Below are 15,671 nucleotides of genomic sequence, written 5' to 3'. Positions count from 1 at the left end.
ATACTCGGTCAACTTTAGCAAAATTTGTAATTTTTTTGGATGAAGAAAATAATTGAAATTAGAAAATTTCATTTTTTTTATTAAAAATGCAATGATGTAATGCTAACTAGGAGGTGAAAATGTACATTATTTCTCTTGACCGTCTTTCCTATCATTACTTGGATAGGTACTGTTAGGTGGTAAGAATTGAAGGAAGGAAATATGAATAGGAACCCAAAATCCGAGCTTTGGTGTCAGGAAAATGTTCAAACCCTGGAAGGGTTGTTATGGTTCCATCGTGGGCTACATGTATAGGGTAGCGCATGAGGTGGTGAAAATTTCTAACTTGATCAAATGTTTCCTTTGAGTACATGTCCCAGTTTTCCTCGGCAAGCCTATTCACAAGATCTATGCAGTCCAAATGTTCTGGGTTGTCGAAGATTTTTGAGTCAAAACCATGGTCCCCAAGGTGCTCATACCATAGTGCACGTCGGAATCTATATATCTCCCCTCTGGGTCTTCCATTCCATGCTAGATGACGTGGTTGGAATGCACCCATTGCAATCTCACTGTCTCTTGAACCCTCCATTGATCTTTGATTTATGTTAGCAGACCCAACGATTATATATTCGTCATCAACTGAGGGAACCGATACACACTGTTAATGATTTGTTAAATCTTTACCAAACATGGAACAACAGTGGAAAGTGTTTAACTTTAACATAATGGTGTTTGATCTCATACCTATCATCATTTTGGAATGGACATAGATCATGAACCTCCTAGAATTTTGTGCTCTTCTGTAGTCACTCTCAGGCTCTGGTTCCTGTGGAGGAGTATACTCTCCCGGTTCCTTATGCTCCCTATTGCCAAGGCAAAAAAATGTCAAATAATCTCGAGGGTGTGCTTGAATGCCGACTTTTGCTAAGGCATCAGCAATGTCGGAATACATCATCTCCATGGTTCTTCTCTGCCAATCTAATATTGCTTGAACCGACTCAGTTTCAGGTACACCTTCAGGCCACATTGGGATCACTATGTACACAGAAAACCTCTCTTTTGCTTCAATCTTGCTCACAATCTTCAATGTCAACTCCTTTGGTATAAGATGCAAAGCACCAATGTTCTCAATCACAAAGTCATTAGTTGGGTGCCAAGCATAAGAACTCCCTAAGAAGTATTGATTCTCAATGTAGACGAAGTTTTTTGCACGCCTAATAGCATTAATGTAGGCATCCTGAATACTTCTCTCAATCATATTGTCTTTCCCACTAACAAGGCCTAATGCAGCAACTTCTTTCGGGGCTTGGGGAAAGTCCAAAGCAGCACCACCATCTATGGATCTAAACAGCTGAACATTCCATGTGTCTTCTTCTCCCAGTTCTGATTTTTGTGCGACAGAAGGGTGGACTAGAATGTCATCAAGATCATCAAGCGAGAATAGCAGTTCCTTCCCAACTTGCTTCTCCCACCTTTGCTCAAAGTTGTACAGAACATCCCAAGCAATAGGGCCTTCTAGCTTGCAATGAATGTCATGCCATGGCTCTCTTGGACCACCTTTATCAATGGAAGCAGTTGGAAAGTTTGGTTGATGGAAATCGTTTCTATGCACCGTATTCAAAGTTGAAAATAGAGGATGGTCCCTGGTGTCATACCTCCCGTCACAAAGATCAAGGCCACCTATGAAACTCACCACACTTCGCTTCTGTGATGACCCTACAAAACCTGCATCAACGACCACACTCTTTTGGTGATGAGTGAACATAGTTGATGTTTGAAATCCTTGAATCATGCTTTTCCCATCGTCCGGGTTCCGTGGACACAGAAAACAATGCACCTTTGTGTTTCTAAAATAAGCAGCAGTTTCCTCATCATGAGTTCCCATCAAGCCATCTTTGGTCAATTCTGGTACAGAAGTTCTGTCTTTCCAAACAAGCAGAAGAACTCGAACACCTTCGTCAGCCTTCTTCTTAAGTAACTCCCCGAGGGTGATATTTGATTCCTCTTTGTCTCTAACCAATGCTATTTCAGTGTAAACAGACCAACCAGTTATGTAAACAAGATGCTTAGCATCCATAATGGCAGTGTAAATGTCCTCCCAACATCTTGCGGGCAAGTAGTCTTTTCCTTCGGATATTGGAATGTATGGGACAACACCAACGCCACGCGGGGCATGAGCATCCTGGTACAAAGTAACATGACAACCTTCTCTCTGATTGAAGAATGTACGAGGAACTCCAGAAAATGGCATGCGAATTCCCTGAGACCATGAACATGTTGGGTCCTGAGTGACGCTGGTGAATTTCACGCTGACGCAGATTCTGGAGTGACCCGGCACGGGACGACGATCTTCTTCGTCTAATATCTCAACCCATCTCTTAACTATGGGGCGCTTACGAACTTGCTCCACAGGGACATAGGCTCTTCCGATTAGAGTTGCTCCGATTGGATTGCCATCTTTGACAGTGAATATGATGTTTGAGATACGATGTGCACAGTAGATTTCGAAGTCCTGGTTCCACTTTGGGTTTGAGGGTCGGTTTCCTATCATTCTCGTTCGTCCAACCCTTGCCTTGTCTAAATCAACTGTTGCATACAATCTTGTTCCAACAATCTTCCTCAAGTTTTCACATGTTTCCATTAAACAGAACAAGATTCTACTCTTAGTACCCTCACTTGTCAAAATTAGTTTTGGTTTATCATTCTTAAAATTGTTGAAAAAATAATTCTGCATCTCCCCATAATGTTATTTTCATCTTGCTCACAGGTTAATTAAATTATTTAATTCATCTGAAGATTAATGATTAAATTCAATTTCATCAAACAAACTCCAACCAAAATCATATTTTTCTGAAAAAGTAATTGTCACATTTTTTTAATAAACTTGTTTCTAAACACTTGTCCCGTCTACAATATAAGGGCGTTTTAAAAAGTTAACTCACATTTATTCTACTTTAAACAGGCTGATCACTCCTATATTTTATAATTTTTTATATGTGTACTTCAATTTTTATAATTTAAAAATAAATAATTTATTTATGAAATACTGTATTTTATTGTTAAAACTTGGTGTTCTTTACGAGATCTGGTTCTTATAATTTCAAAAATTCCATGGCGTGACTTTCAGACTTCTGCATTATAAATATTTTACAAAAAAAATTCACAACTTAAAATCAATTTATGTATTAGTAAAATGAAAAACTTTTAGATAAACTAATATCTGAAGACTTTTATAAATTTAATTTATGTTTGAGTTAATGTGAAAAAAGATCATTTTATTTTTTTTGTCTATTTACTTCTATAAACGTTTCAATATATAAGTTATTTTTTCATAAACACCATGATTAAAATTATATTTATAAATAAACTTAAAATATGATTTTTAAAATTTAAATGCTTTTAGGATTATTTTTTAAAATTGAAAATAATTGAAACAAAAAATGGATAAACGTGAAAATTGTAAATACGGTACAAAATAACTTCTCTCGTTTAAATGAAAATATTACTTTCTCAAAAGCCCATCATAGAAATAAAAAATAAAATAAAACCCATTATTCTACTTTTTCCAAAATCAATAATTCCACAAGTAATATTTTAAAACCTGTAACAAAAACACAAACATTGCATTCCCATATTCTCAAGTTTTTAAATTTCGAAGCCAAACCAATCTCATAAATTTACTAATATGAAAAAGTGAAAAAAGTAATGTGGGCAATTGTTAAAAGATTGAAAAGCTGTTTATTGGTTAACATACCTCAGGCCTGCACAGCAGACAACCCTTGACTTGGGCTAGAAATCTCTTACCCTTGTGTGTTGTGCCCTTTGTTCCAATGTTTTTTGAAGCAAATAAAAAGAAGGAAAAAGAAACACAGTCAAAGAGCATAAGCACGTTAATTTCTCTGAAAATTAATGCAGAAGGCATTGACATGAACAAAAGCTTGTGACAGAAAGCTAAAGAGTTTTATACCTTCTGACAGAAATCCAAATGACATCCAGTATGCAGCCTATCAACTTCATCTATGGTTACCTTAAGAATCCCGTGTAGCAGCTCAGGCATTTTCTTTCACACTTTATATTTGTTACCTTCTATGATATCTGCACCATAACCATAGAGGGTAATCAAATTCAGTCAAATAAAATTTTAGCTTTTGTAAGTTGACAATGATGTATATAAATGTAGAGAGAGAGAGAGAGAGGGAGAGGTGGAAAGAGAATCTTGGGAATGTTCTGTTTGAAGAAAGAGAGATGTGTTTGGAGAACAAAACCAAAAACCAGAATCAGTTCTCTCCTTGTTTTGTAAGAAGCGTTTGCCTCCTTCAAACGGACTAGAAGCCCGTTTTGACAAGGTATAATGGGGTTTGTCCACCACCCAAGTTACCATTTTTTTGCATAGATTAGGTCTTTGACTTAAGTTATGCAAGTTTAGCCGATCATCAAATCTTTGCTGTAGTTCGAAAAGTAAAAAATGAGCAACACTAATCATCAAAGTGAAGCAACCAGTATTATGTTTCCTTTGAGGCAAAGGCTAGGCAAGTGATCTTGGATCCCAGTTTCTGGGTTTATTTACTTCCGTTAAATTGTTCCAAAACCAAACACCCAAAACTCACTCAGGAATATCAATAAGATCTCCTTATGGTTTAGTCAAATTGGGAAGAATCGTTAAATTATATTGATTTGAAAAATTAGATCTTTTCAACTTTTGTTTTCTGGGACCAAACAAGGAGGAAAACGAATAAGTTTTCCCATGCAAGTCAGAAACTTAAAGAGTCAAGGAGCCAGCATGTTATAACGAGGGCATAAAAAGATGACTTCAAGATAAAGTGTGTATCTCATTTATGTATTTATATTTCTAAGACTAAGATTTTTCACCTTCCACCTAGTATTCTGCGACTATGTTGGTGAACGAGATGATTAATGATCATAAGTTCTAATTTAATCTTAATTCCATCTTATAAAATCCATTTTCTAATGAGATATTCAATTTACAAGATATCTGTCATTTCAAATTCTGGATCCGGACGAAGTTATAAGTTACCACTACAAAAAAAAAAAAATAAATAATAAAATATATATATATATATATATATATATATATATATATTATATATATATATATATATATATATATATATATATATTCCATCAAGAAAATTCAAAATCCGAATCTAATGCATAAAATTCATATGTAATGGGATATTATCCACATATTATATATATAAAAAATTCATATTAATATAGGCGTATAAGTAAACTTACACGAAAAGATATCCGTGGATAATATTACTTATGAAACTATCTGTAAATGATTTGTAAAAATATATACAAATTATTTTCATATGCATGGATAAAATACATATAATATATAATTTTATTTTCCTATTTTATTAAAGAAACTACCATTTTAACACCATAGTCTTATAATAAATATATTAGAAAACACAAAATAGTATTAGATTATATTAATTTCGCTTAACATGAACATAATTCAACAACTAGATAGCTCGTCCAATAGAGTTATAGACTTAATTTTCCCAAAAGTTGCCTAGTGAGACTTATCTAGCTCAACTACTACTAAATTAGAGAGCTATCTGACTTTGTCTTTACCCAACGAGTATATCCTCGTCCATTAACAACTAAGTTAGAAGCTCTTGGACTTTGGCTTCACCCACCGAGTCTCCATAATTATTCATATTTATGTCATTCCAGCCTTGCAAATTTAGTTTAACAACAGTCACAAATGTCAAAACATACCAAATTTCAGATTGCATAATCTTCACTAACTCAACAATTTCATTCGCAACACCAAACAAACAACATTTTCACGTTTCAACATACAATTTATTCATGTAATTTAAGAACCTAACCACAATTCAATAGATCACACTTATCACACAGATCAATCTTACAGTGTCAATTTTTCAATCTAACAAGCAAAAAGAAAAATTTTTAAGAGAGGAAAAACTCTTAGAGAGAAGTCGAAGAACTCTGAGAAAAATAAGAGAACTCTTACATAAAAATCTCTATAGAAGTAATTTATAGTGTTGTGTTTTAAAATAATAAAATTCATTGATAACAAAACTATTTATATTAAAATTTTTTAATATTAAAATGGAATCTCACTAGTCATTTTTAAAATGTTATTTTCTAGGCCATTAGAATAACTTTTGTATTATTATATTAGATGTATCATATGAATATTTAAGATCATATTAAAGATATCAAATTGTTAACTTTTTTAATATCAACTAATAAAATAGAATACGAAGTATTTTATGGAAATTAGTTAAAAAAGAGGATATTATAGTGTCTACACAAATTAAAATTAGGAAGTATTAAAAAAAACCTCACCCTCGTTATTTTTTTGGGTAACACATTCATTAAATCTCTCTAAATCCAAACCAAATGGGTTTGTTTATGATTAGGTTAAATATAGTCTAATATAATTCAATCTAACTTAATCTACTACCATTAGGGGTGAGTTATATTCACTTAACATGAAATCCAACTGATAAAAATGATTAAATAATAATAATATAAATATTCTATTTATTTCCTTCTTTCATTAACTAAATATATATTTTAAATATTAAATTATTAAAATATTATAATAATATAATTTACTTTTAAATAAATCATTTTAAAAATCTAAAAAACAACTTAAAATTTAAAATTTTAATAAAAAAATTTCACTCAATTAATCTAATCCAATCCATCTCAATAATTGAATTGGATAAGATATAATAACATAAATTCAATAATTAGCTCCAACCCTACCCAATTTTTTTAATTAGATTGAATAGTAAGTGTGTTGAATGCGTGTACCTATATCTCACCATGGGCACTCAACTTGCAAAGCTATCTCAGCGAGAACACATTTTTAATTTGTGAAGGAAAATGAAGTTATGCAAGCGAGATTCTTCATTTCCTTTAGAACAATACTCCACATTCATTTATGAGCATGGTTCCACTCTAACTTTCTATATATTATATTTAATTTCACAATATTTATTACATTTTGTTCTGGAAAATACTTGTAAAATTAAAATAAAAATGTCTTCGCAAACTAAAATTAGACGTGATTTTTTTTAATATTTATCTTTATCTCCTAACAACAGTATTTACGGAGAAATTTGAAGCTTTGTTTAAACATGTTCAAGTCAGTGTTCCCTTCACTATTTTCTTTATACGAGAACAATTTATTTCAACTTTTATAATTTTTGAGATATTTTTATCATTAAAACCTTTAGTTATAATTTTTTTAATTTAATATCTCCATATAAAAATGTTAAATATATTAACAATTAATTAAACTATCCACTTATCAATACGAGTTATTTTTTTTTAAAAGCAAAAGATTAATTAATTAATATAGTAAAGTATTTGTGAAGTGTTTTAATCCTTTAAAAAATGATAGTTAGTCAATTCAAGAATTTTTTATCTTATTATTAATCAAGAATTTCGTATATATTTACATTGAGCTTTAAGAATTATAAAAGCTAATCTGTTAAGAATTAATCGAATTGAAGTTATAGCATCATCGGTAGTTGGAATTGAAATATCAACAAGGTCCGGATTATTATTTTATCAATTAAACAAATTGTTGAAATTTTCAAAATCATACATTTTTGACTAATCATATATTTTTCTTGTTGATAAATAATTATTACAGTAAGTCCTTCGTATATTAAATGTCGATATGTTTCCAATTGAACTAATTGTCTCTTCAGTCATCAATAGCGACATCATTTTTTCAAATACTATGGAATCTCCATGTCTTTTGTTGCATTCTCAATGCAAGAGGGCTAACATCATGAGTCTTAACAAAAAATTGAACAAGATTATTAAATCATTGTCCATCCTGGATACAGAAAGATAAGTGGAAAAGGGCTAACATCACCACCTTCAAAGAAATTGCAATTCATTGTCTACCCTGAATATAGTACATAACCACACACATATCCAAAGTACACAAATGATAAAACTATATTATAAATGAAGAAATAAGTTCAACATATCCAAAAGATCGTCACTACGTCCTTATTCCCTTTGAATTCATTTAAGGGTTTTAAAATATGGTTTTCACATTGTCCATGTATCATGCTTGGTCCGTTGTATAACTAAAGCATAACCTAGCCACTTAAACACTCGAAACAATACAAAGCTACCAGTTTTCAAAGATTTTAAACACAAAACAAGGTAAAAATACCTATCACTATTAGAGAAATTGACAATAGGAATTTCATGTTAATCCAAGACCATGTCGTAATTTGAGCTAGACCAAAAATTTCCTTTGGATCTCCCTTTCCCTGCTTAAAGATTATCATATTTCTATATTTTCCAAACTGTCCTGATTATTGTAGCCACATGTCTCTCCAAATTTTGCTTACTATTAATAGTTGATGTAGAAACTATAAGGTTGATTTAGTGATAAAAGTAGAATGAACGGTGGGAGAGATTGTGGTTCGAACTTCCTCCACTAAGATAAGGTTGTTTTGAAGGATTTGAAAGAGAGACAGAACTTGTGGGTCAACTACAAAATTAACAAGTAACATTTGAACTCATTCCCAACCATTTATCACATAAGGTGGACCCCTCTTGCCATTGCAAGTAATTTAACCTTTGCAGAGTCAAAGAGTGCTCTCCATGTATTTCCTACTCATCTCCCTGCCTCCCCAAAGACTCATTTTAAATCTAACTTGTGTTACGAAGAAAGAGTCGTGCTTAGAAACAAGTTACATTTATTATGATAGAAATGGTAAGAACAAACATTTACATGAACATACATTCAATTCTTCGACACCGTCTTCCCAACAAGTAATTACATATGGTTTATGAGCTAAGTGGTGAGAATTGGAGGAAGATACTCTGATTTGGCACCCAAAATCCGAGCCTCAGTGTCAGGAAAATATTGAAGCCCTGGAAGGTTCGTTATGGCTCCATGGTTGGTTACTTCTATGGGATAACGCATGAGGTGGTGAAATTCTATATTCTCATAAAAAGTTTGCTCAGAGTACAGAGCCCAGTTGGTTTCAGCAAGATGATTCACAAGCTTCATGCATTCTTCCCTTTCAGGATCGTCGAAAATGCTACTATCATTAACATCTCCGAGGTGTTCATACCACAGTGCACGTCGAAATCCATATATCTGTCCTCTGGGTGGCCCATTACACGCTAAATGCCGTGGCTGGAATGCACCCATCGCGATCTCACTGTCTCTTCCTCCATCCATTGATCTTTGGTTTATGTTCGCAGAACCAATGATTATGTATTCATCATCAACTGAAGGAAGCAAGAATCACCACACCTTGTTAATCTCATGTCACGACCAAGTATAAAAGTACTAAAAAATTTAACGTATAAACAAGCGTTCTTGGGTTGGATCCCTTACCTATCATCATCTTGGCATGAACATAGATCATGAATCGCCTAGACTTTTGTGCTCTGCTGTAATCAGTGTCCGGTTCTGGTGCCTCAGTAGGAGTGTACTCGCTATATTTCTGACGCTCACGGTTTCCAAGGCAGAAAAAGGTCAAGTAGTCTCTTGGGTGAGCTTCAATTCCAGTTCTTTGAATGGCTTGAGCTATATCAGCATACATCATCTCCATTGTCCTCCTTTGCCAGTCTAGTATTGCTTGAACTGAATCACTCTCAGGTATGCCTTCTGGCCACATTGGTATGACAACATACACAGAAAATCTTTCCCCTGCTTCAATCTTGCTAACAATCTTCAATGACAGCTCCTTTGGTATAAGATGCAATGCACCAATATCCTCAACTACTATATCAGATGCTTGCCAGGCGTATGAACTCCCAAGGAAATATTGGTTTTCAATGTAGATGAAGTTTTGGGCTCTTCGAATAGCATTTATATATGCATCTTGAATACTTCTATCAATGATGTTGTTGTTCACACTAACAAGGCCGGATTCAGCTGCAACTTTTGGGTCTGGGGAGAAGCCAGAAGCTGCACCACCATCAATGGATCTGAACAACTGAACATTCCATGTGTCATTATCATTTGTCGTTGCCGCAGTGGATCGAGGGACAAAGTATTCGTTAAGCATGCTCGAAGGGAATAGGAACTGATTCCCAACCTGCTTCTCCCACCTTTGTTGAAAATTGAACAAAACATCCCAAGCAACACTCCCTTCTAACTTGCAGTGAATATCATGCCATGGCTCTCTTGGACCACCTTTCTTGATGGAAGCACCTGGGAAATTTGGCTGATGGAAGTCACCTTTATGCACTGTGTCCAAAGTTGAAAATAGAGGATGTTCCTGAGTATCGTATCTCCCATCGCAAAGATCAATGCCACCAACAAAACTTGTTATCGTTCTCTTTTGTCGTTGTCCCACCGCAGCACCAACAAATTGGCTATCAACAACTACACTCTTCTGGTGATGAGTGAACATTGTTGAAGTTTCCAAACCTTGCACAATGCTTCTTCCAACATCTGGGTTCCGCGGACACAAAACACAATTCACCTTTGTGTCTTTGAAGTAAGCAGCAGTTTCTTGATCATGGGTTGCCATCAAGCCATCTTTCTTGAAGTCTGGCACAGATGTTCTATCATCCCAAACAAGCATAAGAACCTTAACACCTTCCTCAGCTTTCCTCTTGAGAAGTTCCCCAAGGGTGATTCTCTTGGGCTGCATGGGGTTCCTAATCAAGGTTATTTCAGTGTACACAGACCAGCCAGTTATATAAATAAAGTATCTAGCCTCCACAATGGCACTGTAAATATCCTCCCAGCATTTCCTAAACTCATAATTCCTTCTTCCCGACAAGGGAATCCACGGCTGAAAACCATCCGAAACATGGACATCTTGGTACAAAGTAACGTTGCAACCAGTTCTTTGACCGAAGAAAGTGTGGGGAACTCCTTGAAAACTCGGAATTCTTATTCCTCCAGTCCAGTTTATGTCATTCAAAACATTAGAGAATTTCATTCTGACATGGATTTTAGAGTCACTTGGAATGGGGTTACGATCCTCGTCTAGTATTGGGACCCATGTGTCCACTATGTTACCGTTCACGACTTGCTCAACTGGGACATAAGCTCTTCCAATTAGAGTTGCATCAATGGGGTCTTTTTGTTTGACAGTGAATATAACATGGGAGATCAAATGGGCACAGTATATGCGAAAGGTCTCATTCCACCTGGGGTTAGAGGGTTCATCATTTATCACTTTAGTCCTTCCAACTCTCGCCTTATGTAAATCAATTGTTGCATACAGACCCGTTTGGGTAGACTGCGAAACGTTATTATACGTAAAGAATTACACTAATCAGAAGGAAATTTAAGCTCCATGCTTAAAATTAAATGTCAAAAAAGCATAAAAAAATATAAAAAAAAAAGTGTCTCCAAAATTAAGGTACCCCGGGCTGGCCCTGGCATTGACAGAACAGACAACTCTTAAGTTGGGAAAGGAATCTCTTCCTCACGCTTCGATTTGTACCCTGTTTACAATATTGAAACCAGACATGAACAAAAAACGAGAAGTGAAACTTGACATAATCCTTATATACTACACTTTATATTTGACACATACAAAAAGTAGTTCATATTATGGTGACAAATTCTTTACGAATATCATATATCTGTGAGCGTAAAAGTCAAAGCTTACTGTTAAAGAAGCTTTATTTCATCTACATTCTCTAAATAAGTTGAACTGTCCTATCGTGTGTACTAACACACTGTTAGTTTACCTTTTTTTCTTCTGGGTTAAATTGTTTAAGTGGTGTAAATGAAGAGAAAGGAAAATATCAAATTTTTATTGTGTACTCGAGAAAAAAAGTAGGAAAACGATATGTATTGTGACTACATTGACGAAAGAACAGAACAGGAGAATTTGGGTTAAGGCACGAACCTTGCAGCAGAGATTGAAATCGCAGTCGTTAAGAGTTGGCAGTGTATCAACCTCGTATATGGTCACATTGAGAGTCCCATGCAGCAAACGCGACATTCTGCAACAAAAGAGAAAGATATTTAGCTTTTACTTTTCGCAACAACAACACATGCATATGCATGTTACAGATTTTATAAAATCAATGCAAAAATTGAAGTTGTTGCTTACATGGAAAATGTGGACGATGGTACAGTCCGTATGATGAAGGTCTCTTCATGTAATGCATTTATAGGAAGAGTAATGGATGTGGTGTGATAAATAGTGTGTCTTAATTCTGAAGCAAGAGATATACTGTGCAAACAAACATAGCTTTGAAGAATAGAGATTCTTTTGCAATTTCTCAACTAAGGAATTAGTTCTCACCTTAACATTCAAGGAAGAGAGTATTGTACGAGAATGTTTGTTTTCAAACATATTCCGCAGTTCAAAAGTATTTGAAGCTAGTAACAACAGTGACTCCTGTATGATGCTATGACTTTTGTGTGTTTTTAGGTCCATTGCTGTTTTTAAGGTTAAGTTAAGGAATTTTGTTTCTAGTGAATTCAAATGAGTCCAGTCACAGGCTTTCACAAAATTAAGGTACTGTTAATGTGTGAGTATAGGAAACATTTGAAGAAAAATATAACTGAACTTTCAACTCTAACTTACATCAACATAACATCACCATCTATTCTGTTTTTCTATCTGTATTTAACTCAATTTGTCAATTTTTATATTATATATATATATATATATATATATATATATATATATATATATATATATATATATATATATATTAATATGTAACTACCAATGGCATTTAAATCCTAACACCCTGCAAAATTAAAACAAGACAAAATAGTTTACCAATTAAAGACTTAAACAAGTTTTTTTTACGTGTTATTAAAAAATTAAAATGATTACACGTTAATTTTTTTTATTAATTATATTAACTTATATGAATTATTTTATTTTGATATTTTATTTAAATATATTTTAATATTTTGAAGAAAAAAAATACTAATGACCGTTGTTCACAGAAATCCGGGACATAATATTTGTGGGGGATATAAGTACAGGAAATACAATTTTATACTTTGAATTGGAAAAATATCTCTTAATATTTATTTCTAAAATAATAAAAAATCATTTTATGTTTTTTAATGAAAAAGTATACTCTGATTTTATTGGATTTTTTGAAAAAAAAAAATCTAAAGTAAATATAAAAGCTAAATGCACTTCGATTTCATTTTAATTTAACATGAAATAAAGTAATACTTTACTTTGAATTGATTTTTGCGATTTTTTGTTATTATAAAATTATGAAATACTTTTTAATATATTTGTTAAGTTAATAACTTGAAACCGGAATTACTTGGAGAGTTTTAATAACTTGAATAACATATTTTATAGAAAGTATTATTTGTTAATTTGTTTTACTAACTATAGAAATAAAAGAAGTGGAGGAAGAGAACAATTATTTATTAACCAAACTAGTAAGGAGACACTATATGACAAGAAATAAAAATTTGGTACATTTCGATATTGTAAGCATGTGAGATTTTTCATTTTCCTAAAGCAATATGCTCTGTCATTTTACTTATTTTATTTAAATTAGGCAATTTTAATTTATTGTTTATAAAAGAAATACACACTTTTAAGTTTAACTCAAATAAAAAAAATTGATATATAAAATATGAAAATAAATATTAACACGTGATCTAATAATATAAAACAACAAAGTCAACAAATTTTCATAACGATATAATAAGTGAAACAAACAACAAATTTCATTAAGATAAAATCTTCCTCATAAATGTTATGTTAAAAATTAAATTTTAAGTTTTGAAATCAACTCCAAAAACTCAGTTTGTTTACACTCAGTTATTTGTAATCTTAAATTTATATAAAACTTTTAACATATTATTTTATTAATTTCTTTATTTTGTCATTAAAATTATAAAAAAAAAATATTTTAATACAAACATTTTAACAAAATATACATATAATTTTTTTATTGATTTATTATTTAATTGTTTCTTACGTAATTTAAACTCAATAAAAAAATACACATAATCTGTGTTAATATGTCATTTTCATCTTTCAATCCTCATCATGATAGTGAGTATGGATCACTCGTTTCTTTTATGAGCAGTCTGGATCATTCATACTCTATAATCATAGAGCTGGGATTTCATTAGATTCAACTACAAGTTATCAACTTTAATTTAATTTGTTTAGTTTATATGAACTTTGATTACGAAGGAGAGTCTCAAAACAACTAACATTTCAAACACCTGCATAAAAATAAGTATACTTTCAAACACCTGCACAAAATTAAGTATACTTGATTTCTTTTGATTTCGCAACGATTCTTGTTGTTCCCTTATTACCTTCATCTCATATACATCGTTTTATACAAAAAATCGATAATACAATTCATATATACAGTATTTTAAAAATATAATGTTGTTTGGGATCCAAATATTTAGAATGGAAAACATAATATTTATTATTAATTTTATGCATTTAAAAATAGGACATGAATTGAGAAGATAAGATATAGTAGAACACAAGTTCAATAATAGACATGATAATTTGAAAGTATATTACATTTTTAACAAGTACTGATTAAAAGTTATATAAATTACGATTTTTAAGGATTGATTATCCGTTTTAAATTGATAAGACACATATGTTTAACTGTATAAAAAATATTAGTTATTCTAAAATTATTGTGAATGTGATGTAATGGTAATTAAATTATGACTTTTGCTTTAATGATCCATTCCTTCGCTTGACTTTTATTATTCTTTTAGTTGCTCAATAAATATTTCGGGCCCCGCTTCTGCATTCTGGATAAAATTCCAAACATTCATTTTTCTACTATATGTATTAACAATTCAATTATATAACTGAATAATAGTAGGGTGTCATATTATTAAGTTTAAGAGTAAAATAATTATAAAATATTAAATTTTATATTTATAAAAATTAAAATATAAAAGAGAATAATTTTAAATAAATAAATAAATTTAATGTGTAAAAGTATCATTTTTCTATATCATTCCTTCTCTTCCAACGTTTTACACTTTACTTTTTATCGAGAAAAAATAAAAGAGAAAGAAACAAAACAAAAGAAAAACACCATTGACAGAGTGAAAACTTTTCAAAATAAATAATTTCATTCAACCATTACCAAACTTTTTAGAATTAAAATTTGTGAAAAACAGTCAAAGTTTATTAAATAATTTTTTTTCTATGGAACAGAAATCTTTTTTAAATATGAACATAGTGATGTATTTGTATTTTTAATTTTTAAAGTTCTTTTTTAAAATTAAAATAATTGAAGATATTGTATCATAGCTAGTTTCCAAGATCTGATATAGAATATTTTGCTCGATATCTTTATTACAGTAAATTTAACTATGTTATTTTAACTTAAAATTTAAAACCTTAAATTATATATATTTCTAAGTTATAGATAAGAACTAGGGATGGTAAGAAATCTTCGGTTATGAATGAAGATGAAAAAGGAATATGTATTGTTTAACTTATCTCAATTTTAACAATAAATTTATATATTAACAGGATATAGATAATATTATATATGTTAAGTTATGTATGTTCATTAGATTCTCATTCTAATACTTGTTCTCTTCTCATATTTTTCCGTTGATTTAAATTATTAAAAAATAAAGTAATTTAACAAACATATATTAACTTTTTTTTCTTATTTTTGTAACTTATTTCTAAATTCAAATATGATTACTTTTATTTTATAATTATTTAATATTTATA

The 15,671-nt window shown here is 31.5% G+C and overlaps 2 protein-coding genes across 3 annotated transcripts; both read right to left on the bottom strand.

The window, feature by feature from the left end:
- Positions 1–65: 65 nt before the first annotated feature.
- LOC124834687 (phospholipase D alpha 1-like) lies at positions 66–4,099 on the bottom strand. Of its 2 annotated transcripts, XM_047309440.2 has the most exons (4): positions 3,947–4,099; positions 3,734–3,799; positions 724–2,593; positions 66–618 (listed from the first exon to the last, which is right to left on the bottom strand). In XM_047309440.2, exons 1-4 carry the CDS (start codon positions 4,034–4,036, stop codon positions 173–175), a joined length of 2,472 nt encoding a protein of 823 aa, XP_047165396.1. In that variant the 5' UTR covers positions 4,037–4,099; the 3' UTR covers positions 66–172. The 2 variants fall into 2 exon arrangements, with proteins under 2 accessions (XP_047165396.1, XP_087963250.1); XM_088107124.1 differs by lacking the exon at positions 3,947–4,099 and having other exon boundaries at positions 3,734–3,940.
- Positions 4,100–8,700: 4,601 nt separating this feature from the next.
- LOC124834686 (phospholipase D alpha 1-like) lies at positions 8,701–12,080 on the bottom strand. Its single transcript, XM_047309439.2, has 5 exons — positions 12,057–12,080; positions 11,850–11,946; positions 11,359–11,439; positions 9,368–11,231; positions 8,701–9,258 (listed from the first exon to the last, which is right to left on the bottom strand). Exons 2-5 carry the CDS (start codon positions 11,943–11,945, stop codon positions 8,816–8,818), a joined length of 2,484 nt encoding a protein of 827 aa, XP_047165395.1. The 5' UTR covers position 11,946; positions 12,057–12,080; the 3' UTR covers positions 8,701–8,815.
- Between the last annotated feature and the right edge of the window lie 3,591 nt (positions 12,081–15,671).

Source organism: Vigna umbellata, chromosome 2, assembly GCF_029865625.1.
Source record: "Vigna umbellata cultivar VRB3 chromosome 2, Vumbellata_1.0, whole genome shotgun sequence".
NCBI classification, from domain to species: domain Eukaryota; kingdom Viridiplantae; phylum Streptophyta; class Magnoliopsida; order Fabales; family Fabaceae; genus Vigna; species Vigna umbellata.
The sequence above is the reverse complement of the archived record's forward strand: the minus strand, read 5'-3'. Positions and strand labels throughout refer to the sequence as shown.